This window comes from Chlamydotis macqueenii, chromosome 4, assembly GCF_036417535.1.
Source record: "Chlamydotis macqueenii isolate bChlMac1 chromosome 4, bChlMac1.mat, whole genome shotgun sequence".
Classification (NCBI taxonomy): domain Eukaryota; kingdom Metazoa; phylum Chordata; class Aves; order Otidiformes; family Otididae; genus Chlamydotis; species Chlamydotis macqueenii.
In genome coordinates, this window is record NC_141559.1 from 48,254,953 (window position 1) to 48,273,909 (window position 18,957).

Sequence of the window (18,957 nt, forward strand, 5' to 3'; positions counted from 1 at the left end):
AGCCCTGGCTGCTGTTGGTCTCCTCCGGTCTGTGCCAAGGAAAGAATCTGTATTTGCGAAGATCATAATCATGCAAGATCTGTAGTTAAGCCATCTTTTGCTGTCTGTTGTACCATAAGGCTTGTGCAAGCAAGAAGATCCATCCATATGTGTCGGGTATTCAGCTCCTTTCCTTTATTCTTCAGTCATTAAAATTTGGAACAGGAACCTGGTCAATGCCAACAAGAAACACGTGCCTGTTCAGGCAGGAGTGACTCCTTGACATTTCATTCTTTAATGACACTACAGGAACCTCCTTTGAACAGGGAATGTGAACTGCAGAAGTTACTGGTGTGAGGTATTAGCACTAGCCGTGATTTTCCCTAGTTCTTCTTTCATCCAAGAGCCAAAGTGCAGAACAGAAGGAAAGGACCGTCCTTCCCCTTTGAAATGAAGCAGAAATGGTAAGTAAGAGAGGCTTTGTAAAGGGCAGTAGCAAAGAATGAGTGGATCAGGAAGAGAAGAAGGACTTGAGGACAATGAAGGTGAAGGAATGCTACCATTTCTCAGGAATGAGTAGAGCCCTCCAGGAAAGAAAAGAACTAGAAATAATTAAAAGAGATAATAGAGGGTAGAATTAAAAAAAAAAAAAAAAGTGTGATTACTCAAGGGCATTCATTTCAAGAGGAGAAGACTTAGAGAACATGTTACTTAGGCTAGAAAGTGCACAAGGAAAGGCTGTCACACATGAATGCCAGCTATGTAAAAATATACTGGTAGGATTGTTCAGCTGGACTAACACATGGCACACAAATTCTTGGATCTCCCTAGTCACTGGGAATTTTACAGACCACTTAAAAGACATGAGGATTTCACATACTGTTTTGCCCTAAACACAACCTTTAGTGGCCACTGAGATTTAGATAGTAACAAAAGTCCAAATTCTGGAAAAGTGAATGAAAAGGTTTTCTCTTGCTGAGAATATGGAGTATTTGGTTTTTTTTTCTTTTTCAGTTCTTATATGAATATGACACTGCAGAGGCTCATTTCTCCATTCGCTGCCTTAAGAGTTTGTATATTTGTGTTGGACAATTCCACTACTAAAAGTTTGGTGGGGCTGTCTGCTCTAAATAGAGTGGAACAGTAAAGACAAAGGACATTTTCTAATCTGCTAAATCATGTAGCCCAAGGATCTCTCCACTGTTATGCACACAGTTTTCTACAACCCTCAAAAGATAAGATTAGATTAGATGGAATATTATCAGAACTGGAATCACTAATGTATCACTAGAAAATGCAAGAAGTTGCTGTCTATTAAAGGGCCACAAAACTACTAAACAGGAAATGGATGACTGGCTACAAGAAATCAAAGCTAATAAGGCTTTCAATCTATGTGTGTTTTTATTTATAGCAGAGAACTGAATAGGCTAATATTTCTCATTCAAATTTACATAAATATGTTCTTTACTGTCTGGTAGGTCAAACAGAGCCCTGGTAGGTGCCAACACAATTCCCCTGGCTTTTGAGGAGTCGAAGTAACCACGCTTTTGAGGAATGTGTTACTCTGACAAACAGCAGAGTCAAAAGTACTCCATGACAGGTAGAAAATTTGCATTTCCATTAGCAAGGCCTTTGTCAAATTAAATCCCTAAAGGCAATGAAGAATGTGTGTGGAAGGAAAATGCAGTGTATTAATTTACCACCACCACCCAAAAAAATTTCACCGTATAGTTCAGTGAAATGTAAGTTAAGATAAAATGCAGAAGGAAAAGATTTACATTCCAGGGGGCCATACAATAAAGGGATAGTGATTTATGCATGCTTTTGCCACAGGATACCCCGGAAAAGAAATGCTTTTAGATAGCTTGGCTGGCTGGTAATTTATCAAGGACTTCATTCTTCTATCCTGTGCAAAATTAGCAGCTGCTCAAGTAATGCCGTTAAGACATACAGGGACACAGGAATCAAACTGAGTCTGCGCCTGAGCCACTTTGCTCCTTTGAAAAACCTGGCCTAGATGCTCAACTACTTCCAAAGACAAGCCCACATTTTACCTTTTTTAAAGTTTATCAAAATATGGATACACTTTAAAGGACAGTGTTTCATCTTTTTGGTTGATGTCTTTTAGAAATTGATGAAAACCTTATTGATTTTAATGAGATTTCTATTATTTATGCTCTGTGACCCCTGTTTTTCATGGATGAAATTCTTACTAGAAATTAACAGATCATCAGTGGATTTACCAATAAAACAAGATAGTACTTAATGTGAATAAAAATGTCAGAAATTGGTCCTAAGTCTAATTTAGCCAGTCTTTAAAACACATTAATATTAACACAACTAACCCTGATCACTTTATGATGTCTATATCCTGCATTAGTTCTTCATTTATATTCCAGATATTTATCATCAAGAGTCACTTTATCTTGAGACTGGCGGAACTAAATTCACAGATTTGGCATGAGGAATGCCCAAAGAAACACAATAATTTATTAGTTGATATTGTTTTCCCCAGATATGTTTGAGCATTTCAGGAGAATATACATCATAAAGACTAACCTAGGACCACACAGAATTAATGTTTTCAAGTCTTACTAGTTTATCAGTGTCCTCTTGCTCGCTACAGCCCATCCCGCTGAGAGCTGGCCCTTTCCACAGTATTACCTTCCCTTCTGACACCCCTTCCCTTATCCTGGTGCACATGGCTGTACAGCATGTTAGCTGAACTTGTTGCAGACCTTATCAATATTTGCTTTAGCTTATCTGCAGTGTTGTATCTGTGTAATGCCAACGGCTTGCCCGGACTTCTACATTCAGCTGTGGAAGCAGGATCCTGGCTCTGAGGCATTCAGGGAGAATACTTTTGCATTTTTTGTGCGCTGTCGATAGCTTTAGGAGTATCTGCATTCTCTTTACCAAGTCAGCTAATAAAAGTAAATTTCTCTCAACAAGAAGTCTTTTCAGGAACAGCTCAAATATTTACATACTCCTTCTCATGCAAAACTCTCACAGGTTGACTCTATTGATCACAGCTCAGACAAGAACTGCCAAATAAAATTATAGTAATTTTTGGATAGGTATTCTTCTAGTTTATTCCTCCTTCTATATACAGTCATGTTGTACTGGCACATGCCCCTGTGTGATGTGATAGCTTGCAAGCTATGACATCAAAAGAAAATCCAAAAGCTTGACCCCAAGCAAAATAGTCAGATTGGAACAAAGGTTATGAGTTAACTAGGTCCAGAAGCATAAGTCCTAATAACACCTTCCCCTTCAATGGGATTTCTGCTCTAAATTAGTAATCTACGAGCTTTCAAAAAATCTTTCCAGGAGTAAATGAATAGGTTGTGAGACCATCACACCCCGCCCCTAAAAATCACAGCCCTACCAGAGTGCGAGTGCATGTTCTGAGCTGCGAACAACATGTCTACAAGGAAGCTGTTTTTTTCAAGCATTAAGAAGTATCTCACCAGATGAATTAAAGAAGTGAGAGACCATGCACAGTGGGTAGCAGCCTATTTTCTATTTGTTCAGAAACAGGTGTAAATTGCTTTGATTATACTTTTATAAAACAGTGGGTTTCCTACAGGCTCTACTAAGTATTACTTTCTGGTTTAAGCTCTTTCTGCCTCTCTACCTATTTATTCCTGCCTCACTAACTTTATTGCTGGCAAAGTTTTTCAGTATTTCTTTCTTTTTTTTTCTCTCCCCTTTTCATACAGCAATAAATATTATTCAATTCAACAAATGCATACAAATGGTTTCCATTAGAATTTTAATCTACTCTCAAAATGAAAGAAAAGCTTTGTATAAATCTTTTTAAATTACCAGAACATAAATTCAGACAGGGACATCTCCACCTAGGCTGAGCTGGGGAGTTCACAGCCTGCTGTCCTCATTCATAAATTAATTGAGGTCTCTAGCTGCTGTAAATGAACAGTGCATCCTGCAAAAGATCATATCTGTCAAGATTGCAGATTGGTTTCTATCAGAGTTTGCAAAAGTCAGAGCGCACAATGCTTTCATTATGTCTATGAGTATGGCTTCCCAACTGGAAAGAAATGTGTGTTTTGTTCTGTTGGGCCAAGATTTACAGAAAGCAATTTTCCTCTACGCTCCAGCTATGACAAACCTACTGAAAAATGTCATTTCATGACTTCTTTCATTCAGTCACCTTTTTACTGACAAATATATATTCTTTCTGCTCCATGTGTACGCACCAACTGTGACATTTAATGGCCAAGGAAGGTTAATCACAGGTGAGTACATATCCTTTTTGGATATTGCAAGCTATACTGCATTCACTGCCACTTCTCCATTATAAAGTAAGCACGGCTTTAGCTGGCTCACGCAACTACCTGTTTTATATTAGAAATTCATAAAATTTTCAAAAGGCTCCCTGAGATTCTGAGCACTAGCCAGCAGATCCATGAATACTTCTTAGGCATCTTAAATTACGTTAGAGTTGTGTCAGAGCATGAAGAGAGTCAAAGGCAAGGTGGATATTATTGAGCCTTTGGTATAATTTTGTTTCTTCCCCTTTGACTTTGCACTGTGAATCTGCAGGCACGTCACAGGTGGAGTAAAGACAAGACAGATCATCAGATCCCAGAGTTTGGGAAGGAGAGGTGGTTTTGCTTTGGGGTTTTTTTTAAATCAGTGCTGTTATTTGACAATAGCCCTAGACACAGAAATGGCCATTTGTAAGAGTTTTCAAATTAAAAGGCTGAAGCTGTAAAGGAGGCACCTCCAAAGCACCTCAATGCTACCCTTTTACTCCTACCTCTTTTCTTTAAAGTAAGAAAAATATCACTGGTGGGATGCACTGAGTATTGCCCAACAACTGAGTGTGGTAGTTCTCTGGAAGGAATAGAAAGCCATCATACTAACTTTTAAAATGGTAGAGATTCACCACAACTACAGATGCCGGTCGCAGAGAGGTCTTGGTTATCTCTGTACATGAAAGACTAGTGAGGCAGGGCTAGAAGGGCATACTACGGCATTTTGTTCTGTAAATACACACACAACCTTTTAAAGAATGCAGATTATTTACGTGCTAAAAGTTTATGTGCCTGATAATCTCTATTTAAAGACTTTTGCCTTAGCTTAATAGTGCCAACCAGTTATGGTCCGTGAAACAAAGGTGGCTGCCAGCCACGAGAGCCGAATGGGTAGTGGAAATTAATTATTTACTTGGCAGGCTCAGCAGTCACTTTATTATCAAAGCAATTGGGGCAATTTAGCTGTTTTATTAAATACTCAATAGTTCTGACCTGTATCACACAGGTGACATTTGGCATCCCTGTGTCATGATGCTGCCTCTTCCTACCATGAGTCAAAAGCACCATGCTGTCAAACTCTTCTCCAGGAAAAATACTTGCAGGTGCAGACATCAGCAGTTGTCCTAGTAGTCTAGTTTAGAAAGCATTTAAAACAAGTATTTTAAATGTACAACTGCTCTGCACAGGGCTCACACGACAGGAGGGAAATTTCAGACTGGAAGTTTTTATTGCAACAAATTACAGACATCACAGTGAAGATGTGGATTGCAGTGGAAACCCTGGTAACATGTTCACCATAGCAGGGACGAGTCAATATGGTGTGAAACAAAATCCCTTCCAAGCAAATACTCGTGCCAACATTTTCTGTAATATCAGCATACACCTGATAAATGCTAGTGCAGAGGTGCTCTCTGCAGCTTCCTGAGGAGGGGAAGTGGAGAGCGAGGTGCTGATCCCTTCTCCCTGGTATCCAGAGATAGGAGGACACGTGGGAATGGTTTAAAGCTGCACTGGGGGAGGTTTAGACAGGACATTAGGAAGCATTTCTTTACCAAGAGGGTGGTCAGACACTGGAAGAGGTTTCCTAGAGAGGTGGTCAATGGCCCAAGCCTGTCCATGTTTAAGAGGCATTCAGACAATGCCCTTAACAATGTGCTCTAACTTTTGGTCAGCCCTGAAGTGGTCAGGCAGTTGGACTAGGTGATCATTGTAGGTCCCTTCCAACTGAAATTATTCTCTTCTCTTCTCTTTTAGTGTACATCACTCAGCTAAACAGCAGCAGAAAAAGGAAAAGGAAAAAAGAGAGAGGAAAAAGAAAGAGGAAAAAAACCTTCAAGTATCAGTTAGTTTGGAACACAAATCAAGAGATTTTTGTTAAAAAATGGTTTGGCCCCAGAGCTGTGTTGTTGCCACTACAGGCCGCAGTGATGCTATCGGAACACAATTCCTCCAAATATTTAATTTTCCGCTTTCCTTTATTTTAGCATACTGTCCCTAGTTACAGTCTTTTGAACAGAGTAGTCCTCCCCTATAACTTCAAATATTTGGGAACATCTCAGTACCACTTTAGGCATCATTTAAAGAGGTTACTCATTTCAAGTTTTCCCCTCATCTTTGGGTTCCTAATTGTTGTTACACTCTTTCTGTATTACTCAAAGCAGAAAGAGCCCTAGGCAGAACCCTAGCACCTAGCAGTGAGCAGCCCACCTAGCAAAACAGTCCTGTGAGGAAGGATAACTTCACTCTTCTCCATGACAGACGTAGTCCAAAAGCCATGCTTGTTTTTTGAGCTGCTATATCTCATTGCAAACTCATCTATTTTGTACTACTGACTAACTTTTACACTATTTAATAACTTTTTCCAAAATGTCTCACTCTCAGGGACTTTCTGTGTTTCAGATTATTTTTTCTCCAGATGTAGTCATTTTATTTTCTCTCTTGTATCCAGGTGAAGAATGGGAGAAAAGTGATTAAGGAGCCTTGCAATGCACTCTGTCTTGAGAGCGGAGCAAGACCCAATCAGCCCAGCTAACTCCTTGTTCATGCTGGGAAGTCTAACACAGTTGAATGCGACGCCTTCCTCTGACACAACTGGTGAGAGAAGCCATCACACTTCAGCCACATCAGTTTCATGTGCCACTTGATTAGAAAATGTTTGACCTTGATTCGTCCACAATCTAAGACATGAAGGAAAAAAGTCAATAGGACTTAACAACCCTCTTTCCCTCCCTGTCTGCTTTTCCTACTAAGGATCAGCTGTGAACATCTTTACCTTCAGGTGACTAGGGTACATCCTAATATAGGCTACACCAAACCGTAATCTAGAGACAGCAAACTGTGATGCAGAATATAAACCAAACAGTAACTGTGTGAGTTCTGTATTAGTAACTGAGGATCTAATGACCACAGTGCAGAGGTAATTACAGATTTACGTACGATAAAACAATTTTGTTCTATAAATTTATTTATTTTTTTTTTTCAATTTAGAGAGGTTAATGTATGTGACTATTGCAACACTTTTATTGAGGTTTTGCTTAAGAGACCTAGGAGGAGGGCCAGCTGACACAACTGGTGCACAGTTTTCTGTCCTACAAGCATTCTTGGAAAATGGCATAGGAAAGGATTTAAGGATCTTGATTACTGAATCAAAAACAACAACAGCAATAAAAATTGAAAGATTCTCTGTGTGTGTTTCAAAGAGCATTAAAGGAATTTTTTTGTCAAGAAACTCCATTTCTTTATGGGAAGTTTTGCACTATTGCTATCTGTCTGAGGTGTTATAATAACCTCTACTTCACTGAAGCTTCCATCCATAGTTTTCAAGATAAATAGGAGTCAGAAAGCCGAATTTAGGAAATTAATCTACACCTTTGCCTGTGCAGAAACATAGACTGGAACATCGTCCCACTTCAGGAGCTTGCATTAAACTGTGCGGGCAGCAAGGCAGAAAGCAAGTGTTCATATCAGTGCAGGTAAATTCTAAAATACAAATACTACAGAAAGAGCAGTCTTTTGAATACTATGCTGGTCTCAGTTAAGAGCAGAAAGAAAGATAGAATTTTAGTGCATTTACTGAGGATGCTCGGAGAGACAGCGTGCAGGTGACATGGAAGACTAAGCCAATCACCAGTGCCCAGCTCCTAGCAAACAATTCATCTCTCTTTCAATCTGGCTTTTAAAAGAAAGGCACCTGCTTTTTCTGAGGTTATTGGATTGTATTCTGGCAATAAAGTTAAATTACACAAGGAGTATCTGGAATATTTCATCACAAAATCAATATGCACTATTTTAAACTTTGCTTTCTTCATCATAACTTGCATACAAACACACTGATCCAGGAAAGTTTGTGTTCAGTAAGAACGCAATTTCAAAAAGCTACTGCTGCCTCAAGGAAAATACTGAAATATATTCTAAGACAGAAATAATTCTATTTATCAATCATTTTTCTTCCTCACCTCTGCTATTTAGAATATTTGCATGAAAATGGGATCTTTATTTCCCAGGAGTTCATCAGCTGCTCCTGCTATGATATAATTTCCATGGATACCAATTGTATGTGATGTCGCAAGCATACGACTAAAGGATAAAGAGTAAGAAGGAGAGAAATCAGATGCTTTATTCTTTGGCTATGCTTTTAGGCAACTCCATAAACAAAACCTAAAGCTTTATCTAATTGATTCATCACCCACACAAATAACCCACTCAGTCCCTCCCCTTTCCAAGCCCTCTTGGCAAAAATGTCCCTGCTTTTTCAGATGTTTTCAGTCTTTCAAATATTATCTGCTACTCAGTGAGTACAAAACGCAGGACTTCAGAGAGAGACAGAAACAAAAGCCATTTTAATTTGCAATTTTTAAAGCTACACTTTAAAACTTGCCAGTTGAGAATTTTAAGTGGTAGATTTCTCCAATTAAAAAGAACAACCTTGGTAAGGTATTGCTTTCAGTAAAATGTCTAATATTAAAGAATTATAGATATAATAAAAATCTATCTAGTAAGGAGGGAAGAAATAACAAAGAAAATGTTGTTTCAATGACTATTTTTTCATCAGCAGGTACAGCAATTTAGTGCAATGTGCCTGCACAACTACACAAGGCTGAGTCACTTCACAGTCTGATGTGGGTTTTGGTACCTATTTCTTGTTAAAAATCATTTGAAGAATATGTTATCTTTGGTTTAAAGCCATTTCTAGTAAGAAGTTTTTAATGAACAAGTTTTCTCATTTTGTAACTATACAAATAAGATAATTCAGATAAGCTTGATCAGACTGTGACCCAGGGATTTCAATTTAGCCCAGAAGAGAAATGTCTAGAAGCAAGCAGTGGAGTAGGCAGAGAGAACTGTAGACTCCGTTCATCCAGGGAACTCCGATGTGACTTGCAGGCAATGGCAACATGCATGACCTACAGAGATGCAGGAAGCCACTCATCACTATAAAGCCCTCACTATTGTCTATGATCCCTCTTTCCAGTACCTCAAAGGGAAGGAGATATTCCACAGGGAAGGAAACACATGCACACAGTGACATCAAGAAACTGGGCCAGAGTCAAAGGCAGGGTTGGGAGCAAAGCTGCAGAGAGAGGTCCTGCAGGAGAGCACTAGCCACTGAGGCACAGTCCTGTCCAAGGGTGGTCAGAGCACGGCAGCCGGGAGCCCGGGGAACAGCTCACTCACTATGTTTCTCCAAGCCCCAATAGCATCTCCCCCATCATCTCTCAAGTCACTCCTTAGTTACACTTTGCAACCAAAATCAAACTTCTCTGCCGGCAGCTAAAAGTCACTGAGGCACTGGGAGTCCCCACTACTTTTGCTATGATTTTTCCCAGGCTCAGACAGCATGCTGAGGGGCAACCACAAAAAGCCTCCCTGTAGCTTGCAGGCTCCTGCCTTGCAAGCCCGTTCACCAGCTGAGAAGAAATGGATATTAACCCTCAGCACAGCCAGAGGGAGAGCAATTTAAAGTTTTCACATGGCCCCTTCTGGTACAGAAGGATCAATGCAAATGTCAGGCTGGGGTGATACAGGCTGGCTGCTGCTTAGCCCCCAGGGCAGGTGTCCTTCAGTTCTGGAGTCTCCTCCCAGAAACTGAAATCCAAGGTATGCATACCCTGAAACACACAGTGGCAAGGCTCAAAGTATGTATTTTCTGTTCGTTCTCTACTTCTCAGTAGCCTTAACACTATCTCTAGGGTAGATATAAAGTTTTTTTTTTTTTTTAAACTTTGCTCATCTGTCAAGTCTCATTGCCTGACATCAAGGAGATCAGTCTGCCTTCATTAAACACAACTCCTGGCTCTTTTGAGAGGCTTCACTTTTTGGATGTTGGTCTCCTAAGCTCCTCTCCACAGCCTGTCTCCCCTGCTGCACCCTTCAACAGATTTTTTCAAATCAGAACAGACAACCCATGTAGGCTGACATGCTTTTTGCAGTGCTCGCTGCTCACATCTGAATGTTACTACTCAATCTGCCTGCATTCCCGGGCAGCAAAGCCGAGGAGAGCGGGGACGAGAGGTGTCTGCTACATGTGTCTAGGCGTGCACCTTGGAAAGGACTCTTTTTCTGTAGTCAGTAAAAATGACATGGGTGAGGAAACTCGTAAACGTTACTGCCAGATAGTTTTAAGCACCAAGACCAGAAGATTTCTGTGGGAGGAAAAAAAATAAAAGGAAAACCAAGAAAAGGCAAAAAATCCCTCAGATGTTATCAGAATCTGCCCTCTTTTTTGGGGATTTTTTTTTCCTCAGAAAGGAAATACATTTGGGTGTGTGAACACATGACCTGCTCTCTTGAATGCCAAATTCTCAGAAACATCATTCATCTTACTAGATATTCCTTCTCCACCTGAGGTGAAGTCAGTAAGTTCTGCGTGCCCAGTGCTGGTAGTTAGCCCTTACCCTTAAAAAAAATGGTCAAAATAAAACAATGTGGTGAGGCTCCAATACCACAGTTATTTCAACTTTCATAGGGAGTTACCCATTAGGGAAGACTGTGACTTGAAACAGCCCTCCTTTGCTCTTCCTCAGTCCATTCTGCTCCCTGCCCCCTCCTGCCATAGGATATGTAAAAGAACACCTTAGTTACAGCAGTCTGAGCTAAAAGTGCACTTAAAATCAATCCAGGTAATGCATAGCCCCGACTTGAGGGCAGAATCTCAAATCAGAATATTTATTACTGAGCTGTAAAGCTGTGTTTTCGCAGACTTTGTCAGGAAGATGTTATTTGAACACCATAGGGACGTCGGGCTCCCTCTTCACAGACCTCAGGTCAGGAAAGGATGTGACTACATCGTCAGCTTTAGCCCCACTGACTTAAAGGATAGTTAAGCACATATTTTACATTCTGTCGTGAACAGGAAACCTGTAGTACTGTAGTCACCTTAGCTGCAAGGAGAATACACACACTTACTTGTACAGGCTACCCAGCTCACTGGTAGAGGATGGTTACGGCTTTTCTTGCACTCTAAGCTAGGATCAACAGAAAAGAAAAGGAACTACCCAGAAGTGAACAGTGGGATCAGTCTATTAAGGTTTTTATTCAAACCAAATGCATGAAGGTACCATTTTATTATGCCTCACAGCAAGAACCATCCCAGACATCATTCTGCAGGCTTAAGTCAGTCCTAGGGGGTCTAGGATGCCAAAGGCCCAACACCGGGGGCATGTATCCTGCTGGGCACTGACCAGGCTCACTGTGCTCATGCAGCAGCATTTCCAGCCAGGGAGACGAGCCAGCATGAGCAATAAGGAGAAGAGCAGCAGGGATACCCTATTACCAGAGCCATCCTACCTGAATCAAGCCATGGTGTTGCCCCAGGAGCGGACAAGTGTCCGTCAGATGGAGATGCTCACCATGGCTCCCACTCTTCTCCACACAACATGACCCTGGGGAGGCAGCTGTAGTGCTGCAAGACGCCATATTTCAGAGAAGGGGAATGGAAGGAGTGGAGATCCAGAGCACTGACAGGTGAAAAATGACCCAGGATGCTTTTGCTACGTTCACACCACTTCTGCCATGCAGTCTTCTTCTTCTCACATCTCTGCAGATCCCTGGAGGGACAGAGACTGTGGAAGAGATGACAGGGGCTGCAGGAAGAGACAGTGAGAGGGTGCAAGAGAGCAAGGAGGGGAAGAGGAGGCAGCAATCAAAACATACACCTGGAAATCAGCAGGAGCCACTGTGCTGTGAAAGCTGTTGGTAGGTTTTCTTTTCGGAGTAGAGATGCTGACTCTCAATGGGATACAGTCCCCCAGGTTACTGGCTGTCCATGGGACTCCCTGGAGCAGAGGCTGTCATCCAGCTGCATCAAGCCTACACAGTAATTTCGGTGTACTCTCATAAAGTAACCATGCAGGTGCTCTGCAGTGGCCTCTTCGTGGCCAGGCACACTAGAAGCACTGTATCAGTTTCAAAAGACAGTGACTCTAGTTAGCACAAGAGAAACATAGATTTTTGGCATGCATGTTCCCTAGACACTTTGAAAAGCTCCTTCAGTTTATAACAGGGTCGTCTGACACGCTCAGGCTCTCCACTCTCCTTCTTACTCCAGTTTTTTTCTCCAAATCACAGGGAGGTTCTCTCCCTCTCTGTTTCCAGACAGCTTCCTTTGGCCTTGAGAGGCCTGATAGGTAACAGACCTCTCGTGCTAACGTGCACTTCCTTTTCTGTCTTCCTTTCACCCTCAGACTTCAACATCCCATCACAAATTTGTTTTGCTGTTGAGGACTTTCTAGTCTCTCCTGTCCCTTTCCTCAGGGCAAGTCTCCAAGCACCAGCCAACACTCTTTTAAGGTGTTTCCACACCTAACTAGCTTCTGGTTTTCCTCCTCTGGAAGACAGATAAGCGACGTTAACAGCAATGAGTAGATTCATATAGACTAAAGCATTCGTGATATGGCTGTTTCTTACAGCGTGATGTCCCCAGTTGTCACACAAACATTTCTTCCTCATGAGATTTAAAACCAGAAAGAATAAATAAGATACCCATATCCAATATAATTAAGTGCAGTCACCTCTGAAAAAGGGAATACATGGAATACAAAAGCCTGGCATCTGGGTGTGAAGCTCTTTTGCAAAACTTGTCAGCACTTCAAGAAATAAACATCAAAACTGTACCACAAAACACTAGATGCATTATTATTGGTATCTTTAATAACAGTACAAATATTAAAGTGCCATATTGTTTACAACACAAAATTAGAATTTTAATTTTAATCAGTCCTGTTTACCCAGCAACATTCTGATTAGCAGTCAGAGCTGATTGAACAGTGGAGGGAAAAAGCCCCACTCACAACAAGATATGCCACATAAAAGACTTCAGCACGAGTCAACAAGCGGCAACAGCAGAGTTATACAGCCAACTAAAGAATGTGCCCAAGTCTCTGGCAAACCAAGACAGAACTTGTGCCACTGAAGCGATGATCTGAATATATTTTGTTTCTTCTCCTTTGGTGCAGGGAGCCCTTCTGAATATTTGCATGGCAGAAATGAAACACACATTAGCTTGAAACAATGAAGGAATAGGGAGGTAGAGAGCACAGAATAAGAAATCCCAGGAAACTGTAGGCAATTGCTTCTTTATTATGCATATTTTGCTGCTGGAGCACATTATTCTCATTCTCCTTAGGGCATCGTTTGTTAAAAGCACAGTAAATAATGTCAACAACTAAAAATCCAGGACATTGAGCTTGACTTTTTTTTTTTCTCCTCATATTTGGATGAGAGGGAGTGCCCTGACAGAGGCCATATTTTCCGGCACAATCCTTAAAGCATACAAGAGACAAGTTAGCAATTTCCCATTCCAACCCCTGTTCCTTAATTCCTCCTGAAAAAAAAAAACCCAAAAATCAGGTAGAGACACAAAACAAATCACCGTAATTCATGTACCCTGTCACATTTATCTCTGTTTTAAGCGTTGCCCTTCTGCTGCACAGTCCACAGAAAGATGGTGCCCTTCTGGTTCATTACTGGGAGCGACAGGCAGCAGCCCTCCCGCCACAATTATCTGGCGGTGCCTCGCAGGCACGGAGCTGCCCAAGGATACCTCCTCGGCAGGGAAGGGGTTGAAAGCCCAGTCACATCAATGCCTTTGAAGCATTCGGATGGCATAATTCCGCTGCCCCTGAAGATGAGCAGTGTTAGGAAGCAAGCTGCTGTGATTAAGCTCCTACTCCAGCAAAATATAATCAAATGCTGCACTCTTCCATAGCTTGATTAACCACACGCTTCATTAAAGCTTTTGCTGCCGTTTAACTGAGCTGTAAATGCTGGGAAGATGGATTTTTTGAATGAGGCAGAGACAGTTCACAAATCTTTTTTTTTTTTCCCTCCTCATTTCCTTCAAGCCAGAGAAAGTAACAGGTGAGTTAAGTGTAAAAGCAAGGGAATGTGGATTTAAAGGTTTCATGTAAGGTTTCTTAGACAGTCAGCTGTTTAATGTTTTTCCACTGTATGCCTTTCAGTAGTCCCTAAGGCTGAGAACACAGAGCAGATGCAGACTATGCACTTGAAACAAGCTTTACCCCTCTGTTCTCAAATCAGAGAAAATTTTACAATAGATAAGCCTAGATTTTAAAGGGAAGTGAGAGAAAAATCAGCTGAAAAAGGCTTTAGTGGTGCTACCCTTTGAGCCATCACCACTGAAGAGAGAAAGAGTTGGTACCTCACACTTTCAGCCCTGTATTATAGAAATCCTTTTCTTACCTACGACTGAGAAGAAACAGCTGCAAATAAATGGCCTTTCAGCTGTGGTCACTTCTGTACTTCATCCTTAAGTCCTCCCAGTGTAGCAGAAACCCAAGCCAACCCTGTTGAATTACTAAAGAGTACCTCTCACTGACGCTGCTCAACAGCAGCTTCCAGGGTCCTTGCAACCCACTTGCTCCCCAGAGCCTCAGCTGCACCTCATAAACTTATCCCAGGCCCCTGGGTGAAACCTTGCTGCTTCATGGTGATCAGGTGAGGCCTCTGTGCCTTGTCCCACCTCACTTGCATAAAGACTCCCATCACGCAGATTCAGAGAGAAAAGCTAAGAGGGGTAAGTCAAACTTTTTGTTTATTTTGCTCATTTGCAACAGCTTAAAATCCCTGCAAGATTCACTTTGGTAGCTGATGAACAGCTTCTAGTTACACACGTAGAGCCTTCAGGATGAATGATGCACCAGAAGAGCTTTTATTGCCAATGTTATCGTAGGCTGTTTTGGAAATCAGAACAATTGTACTGGTCACAGCATACTTTTTTGTTATCTTTATGAAAATATTCCTAATATACAAAGCAATAAAATGCTCAGTCAGTGATCAAAGCTTCAAAGGTGGCGATTATGCTCTCATTCCATATGCCAGCCTGTGAAACCACCTCTTCTTAAATGAAATTTATGTAAATAAGATTGCCAGTTCCTTGGGCTCTCTGACAGAGGATTGGAATAATATTTAGAAGGAAAATCTAGATGATGGCAGGATTTAGATTTAACCTTTAAAACAGAGTTATATTGAACTGGATAGCACCTCAGCATTTTAGTTGAATGTGACTTCTTCCTCCAATTAATGCTGCTCAAGTAACTACCAAAGTGCTCCCTGGAATCTCCTTTCAGCTTCCTGTACCTGGTTTTTCAGGGAATCCCTAATGAAGCCTCAGCCTGCAGGCACCTCCCCTTCCCCCGGCAGGCTGGGGAGGTGGTTGACCATGGGAGTGGTGCTGGTGGCCATAATGGGACCTGTGAAGTTTCACGTTGGTGAGCTATCAGGCTCAAAAAGTAGCGGTCAGTGGTTCAAAGTCCAGCTATAGCAATGGCTGATTATTAATGGCTGGAAGAATGGATTGATGGAAACACCATGAAGTCCTGCACTAGGGACAGAACAACTTCATGCTGGCTGGGTGCCCACTGGAGGGAAGGCACCTTGGAAGAAAAGCACCCAGGAATCCAGGTGGACAAAAAGATGAAGTGCCGTTGCAACAGAGAAAGCTATCCACATACCAGGCTCTACTAGAAAGTGTGTAGCCAGCAGGTCAACAGAAGTGATTATTTGTGCTCCGCTATTCAGCTTATGCAAGACCACGTCTGGGGTAGTGTCATCTTTGGGCTCCCTATATCAGGCAGACAGCGAGGGGACACTAAGACGGTGAGAGGATGGAGCACATGATGCATGAGAAAGGATGAAAGCGCAGCATTTGTTCAGCCTGGAGAAGGTTTACGGTGAGGGGAACCTAACTGCTGACTTCAGCTACCTAATGGGTGGTTATAGAGAAGACAGACAGACTCTCTTCAGACATGTACAACAAAAGGTTGAGAGGCAGCAGCCACAAGCTGCAGCAATGGAAATTCTGATGGAAGAAAAAAGAGAGACATAGTAAGGGTGGGTCAAGTACTGAAACGGATGACCAGCAAGGCTGCAGAATCTCTGTTCTTGGACAAGGCCTGAGCAACTGGATCAAACTTGTAAGTCAACAGTGCTTTCAGCAACGGGTAAGACTAAATGCCCTCCAGAGGTCCTTCCAGCCCAAATGGTTCTATTCATCCTGAACGTGAGCTGCAGGAGCAGAAACACAGTTTCTTATATTTACCTGTTTTCATTGTTTCCTCTAGTAATTTTTCATTTGGAAGGCAAAGCACTATCTCCTGAACTATTAAAACAAACAACAACAAAAAAAAACCAGAAGCATACAGATTTCTAGGCATGTATACAAAGTAAGGGTCAAACCTTCTTTAAGATTTGTCCTAAAACACTCTAACCTCAAACTAAGAATGCTCTTAAGCGTTGTGCATGTGCTTTTTCCCTTTCCATAAAGTTGCCCTAAAAATCAGAGTGCCCACTTACTAGCCTGAGTCAACTGACAATTACTCTGAAAGCTTGTATATGAGGCTCTATCAGATCAAAAACTGATCGGAAGAGACCAAAAATCCTATCATATTCTCCAGTACCGCTCTTCTGTTACACAAACACGAAATTCCGGGGGGGGGAGGGGGGCGGGGAAGGAAGTCATTATAAAAAATAGTACATTCCTAAAAACACCTACACATTATTTTAAAAAATCCTGAGTTTTTTTGCACATTATACATTCCCATTATCCAAAGCCTGACATAAAAATACTTAAAAGTAACCAGAATCACAATGCATACATCTTTTAAGTCTGAACTTAGGTCAGCAATTATCTATGAAGAAAACAGCAATTTAGCTGCCAAACCCAAAAATTCTGCTTCTTCTCTCCCCTCTGTCCCATTGTCAGACCAGTATAACTCAAAATGCTTCTACTTACTAATTCAGGCCAAATAAAAATATGCGCATAAGCTGTTTTAGTGACATTTTATTAAAGTAATTTTTCAGGTTTCACCCTCCCCCTCCACATACATGCAGATTTCTTCTTCTGGCAGTAAGCCACAAACCAATTTTGAGGTGGAAAACAGTTATAGGAAAAAAAAGAGAAAGTCAGAAATTACTTTATAAATGGACACATCTTATAATACATTACAATGCTCCCTTTAGTAGACAAATGGTTCGTGAACATTACACTTTATGTAATATCACAAATGCACAAAATATGCTTTGCATATGATTGCAAAAACAGCAGCACTCTGGAGCCAGGCACATGGCTTAACGTTATAATAATGAGTCTACTTCAATGTAGTGGATTTTAATAAGACTTTAATAACACTGGTATGAAGCCAAATTACATAATGTCCCAAAATATGAAACAAAGCTTTTATAGAGAAAATAAAAGCTCATTGAAGTATAACCACATTAAAAAAAAAAAAAACCACCAATGTTATCTAAACAAAGCCATTAGGCATATTTAATTTAAAAAAAAAATCAAATTAGAGAAAAGAAACTCAAATCTATTCCCAGATCTCAAGACAAAATTAAAAAGAATATTATTTTAGGCAACATTTATGGACATGAAGGTACTACGCCAGCACTGGGAAACAAGCTAAAACCATAATTACCTCTTCTGGCACAGATATGGATATGGGTTGACTATCTCCAATTTCTCTCAGAGGACAAAAAATGATTCAGTTACCTTACAGGTTGATTTTAAGGCCGAACTATATTGGATCATCTAGAAACAGCTTAGACCAATAAAATAATTTCCTTCTACACATGAAAACCAACTCCAAGTAAGAGTCCCAAAGGTAAAGAGCCAAATGATTTACTCCCTCAACCTCCACCAATTCTGGAGTCTTGGGGAAAACAAGGACTTGAAAGCACCTGTGAAGCTCGGACCAGTATGGACCGTTCTCAGAACAACTTCCTCTCTCACCCCTCCCCAACTACGACAGTGTTAGATAGCAATTAAAAGAAAAATTAGGATTTCATTTGTTGGATAACACATGCAGAATATCACACATTCTTTAAGCTGTATAACCTTTTAAAATATTAGTGTTATGCTAGTTGGAAGGTTAGTATTTGCATAGATAACATTTTTTGTCCTTTATTAGGATCAACTATTTAGATCTCCATATCCAATAGAGAGATCAACATATATTAGCGTATTCCAATGTACAACTGGTTACAATAAGTACTGCTGTTAAACTGAGTCTAAATCAATGCTGACAGCCTATCAGAGCATGTGGTGATGAATACAGCAAGAATGAGAACAGTTTTCTTTACATACATTATATTGTCTCATCTACATGTCTCTAGACTTTTAAAGCAGTTTTGATAAAGGCATTAAAAAATTTTAAGTAGATTTGGATTCCACCTGACAAGATGAAGTGAGAGAGACATTTTATGCCTTGGATTTCTTAGAAGTCTACTTTAGCTAAAGAAGCCATTAAAAAGTTGCAAGTAACTTCAAGATGAAAGGCATTAGCAGCTTTTTAGAAAAGGATAATCACAGTCTTCTAGAGACTTAATGAGACTTAATTCACAGAAGCTTTTGACTTGGTCTGCTGTTAATTGAATCAAAGTCGATGATGATCTTGTTACACTTTGGCTTGAATTCCCTAAAATAAAGAAAAATACAGATATTAGTTAGTGAGCAGTTAAAACATTTTGCTTGCTTTAGCACCAGCTAAATTTTTGAAGGAATAAAAAAAAAAAAACAAAACCCTCCTTGGACTCACATAGTTTTCATCTCTATGGGAGCCAATTATAGTGCACCACACTGAGAGAAACCTGGACAAGAAAGACTAAGACAAAAAAGACACATGGGGTGGGTTAGCCTGTACATTCTTCAGCTATTGGAGTTCATAAATTACCCAGGAGT

At 40.7% G+C, this 18,957-nt stretch overlaps 1 protein-coding gene across 2 annotated transcripts in view; it reads right to left on the reverse strand.

Moving 5' to 3' along the window:
• Positions 1 to 17,379: 17,379 nt before the first annotated feature.
• The window catches only part of DCTD (dCMP deaminase), a 59,889-nt gene continuing 58,311 nt past the window's right edge, over positions 17,380 to 18,957 (reverse strand). For both annotated transcript variants that reach the window (XM_086747286.1, XM_086747285.1), the window contains one exon: positions 17,380 to 18,694. In XM_086747286.1, the coding sequence (XP_086603412.1) occupies positions 18,616 to 18,694 (79 nt within the window). In that variant the 3' untranslated portion in view covers positions 17,380 to 18,615. The remainder of the gene's footprint in view (positions 18,695 to 18,957) is intronic.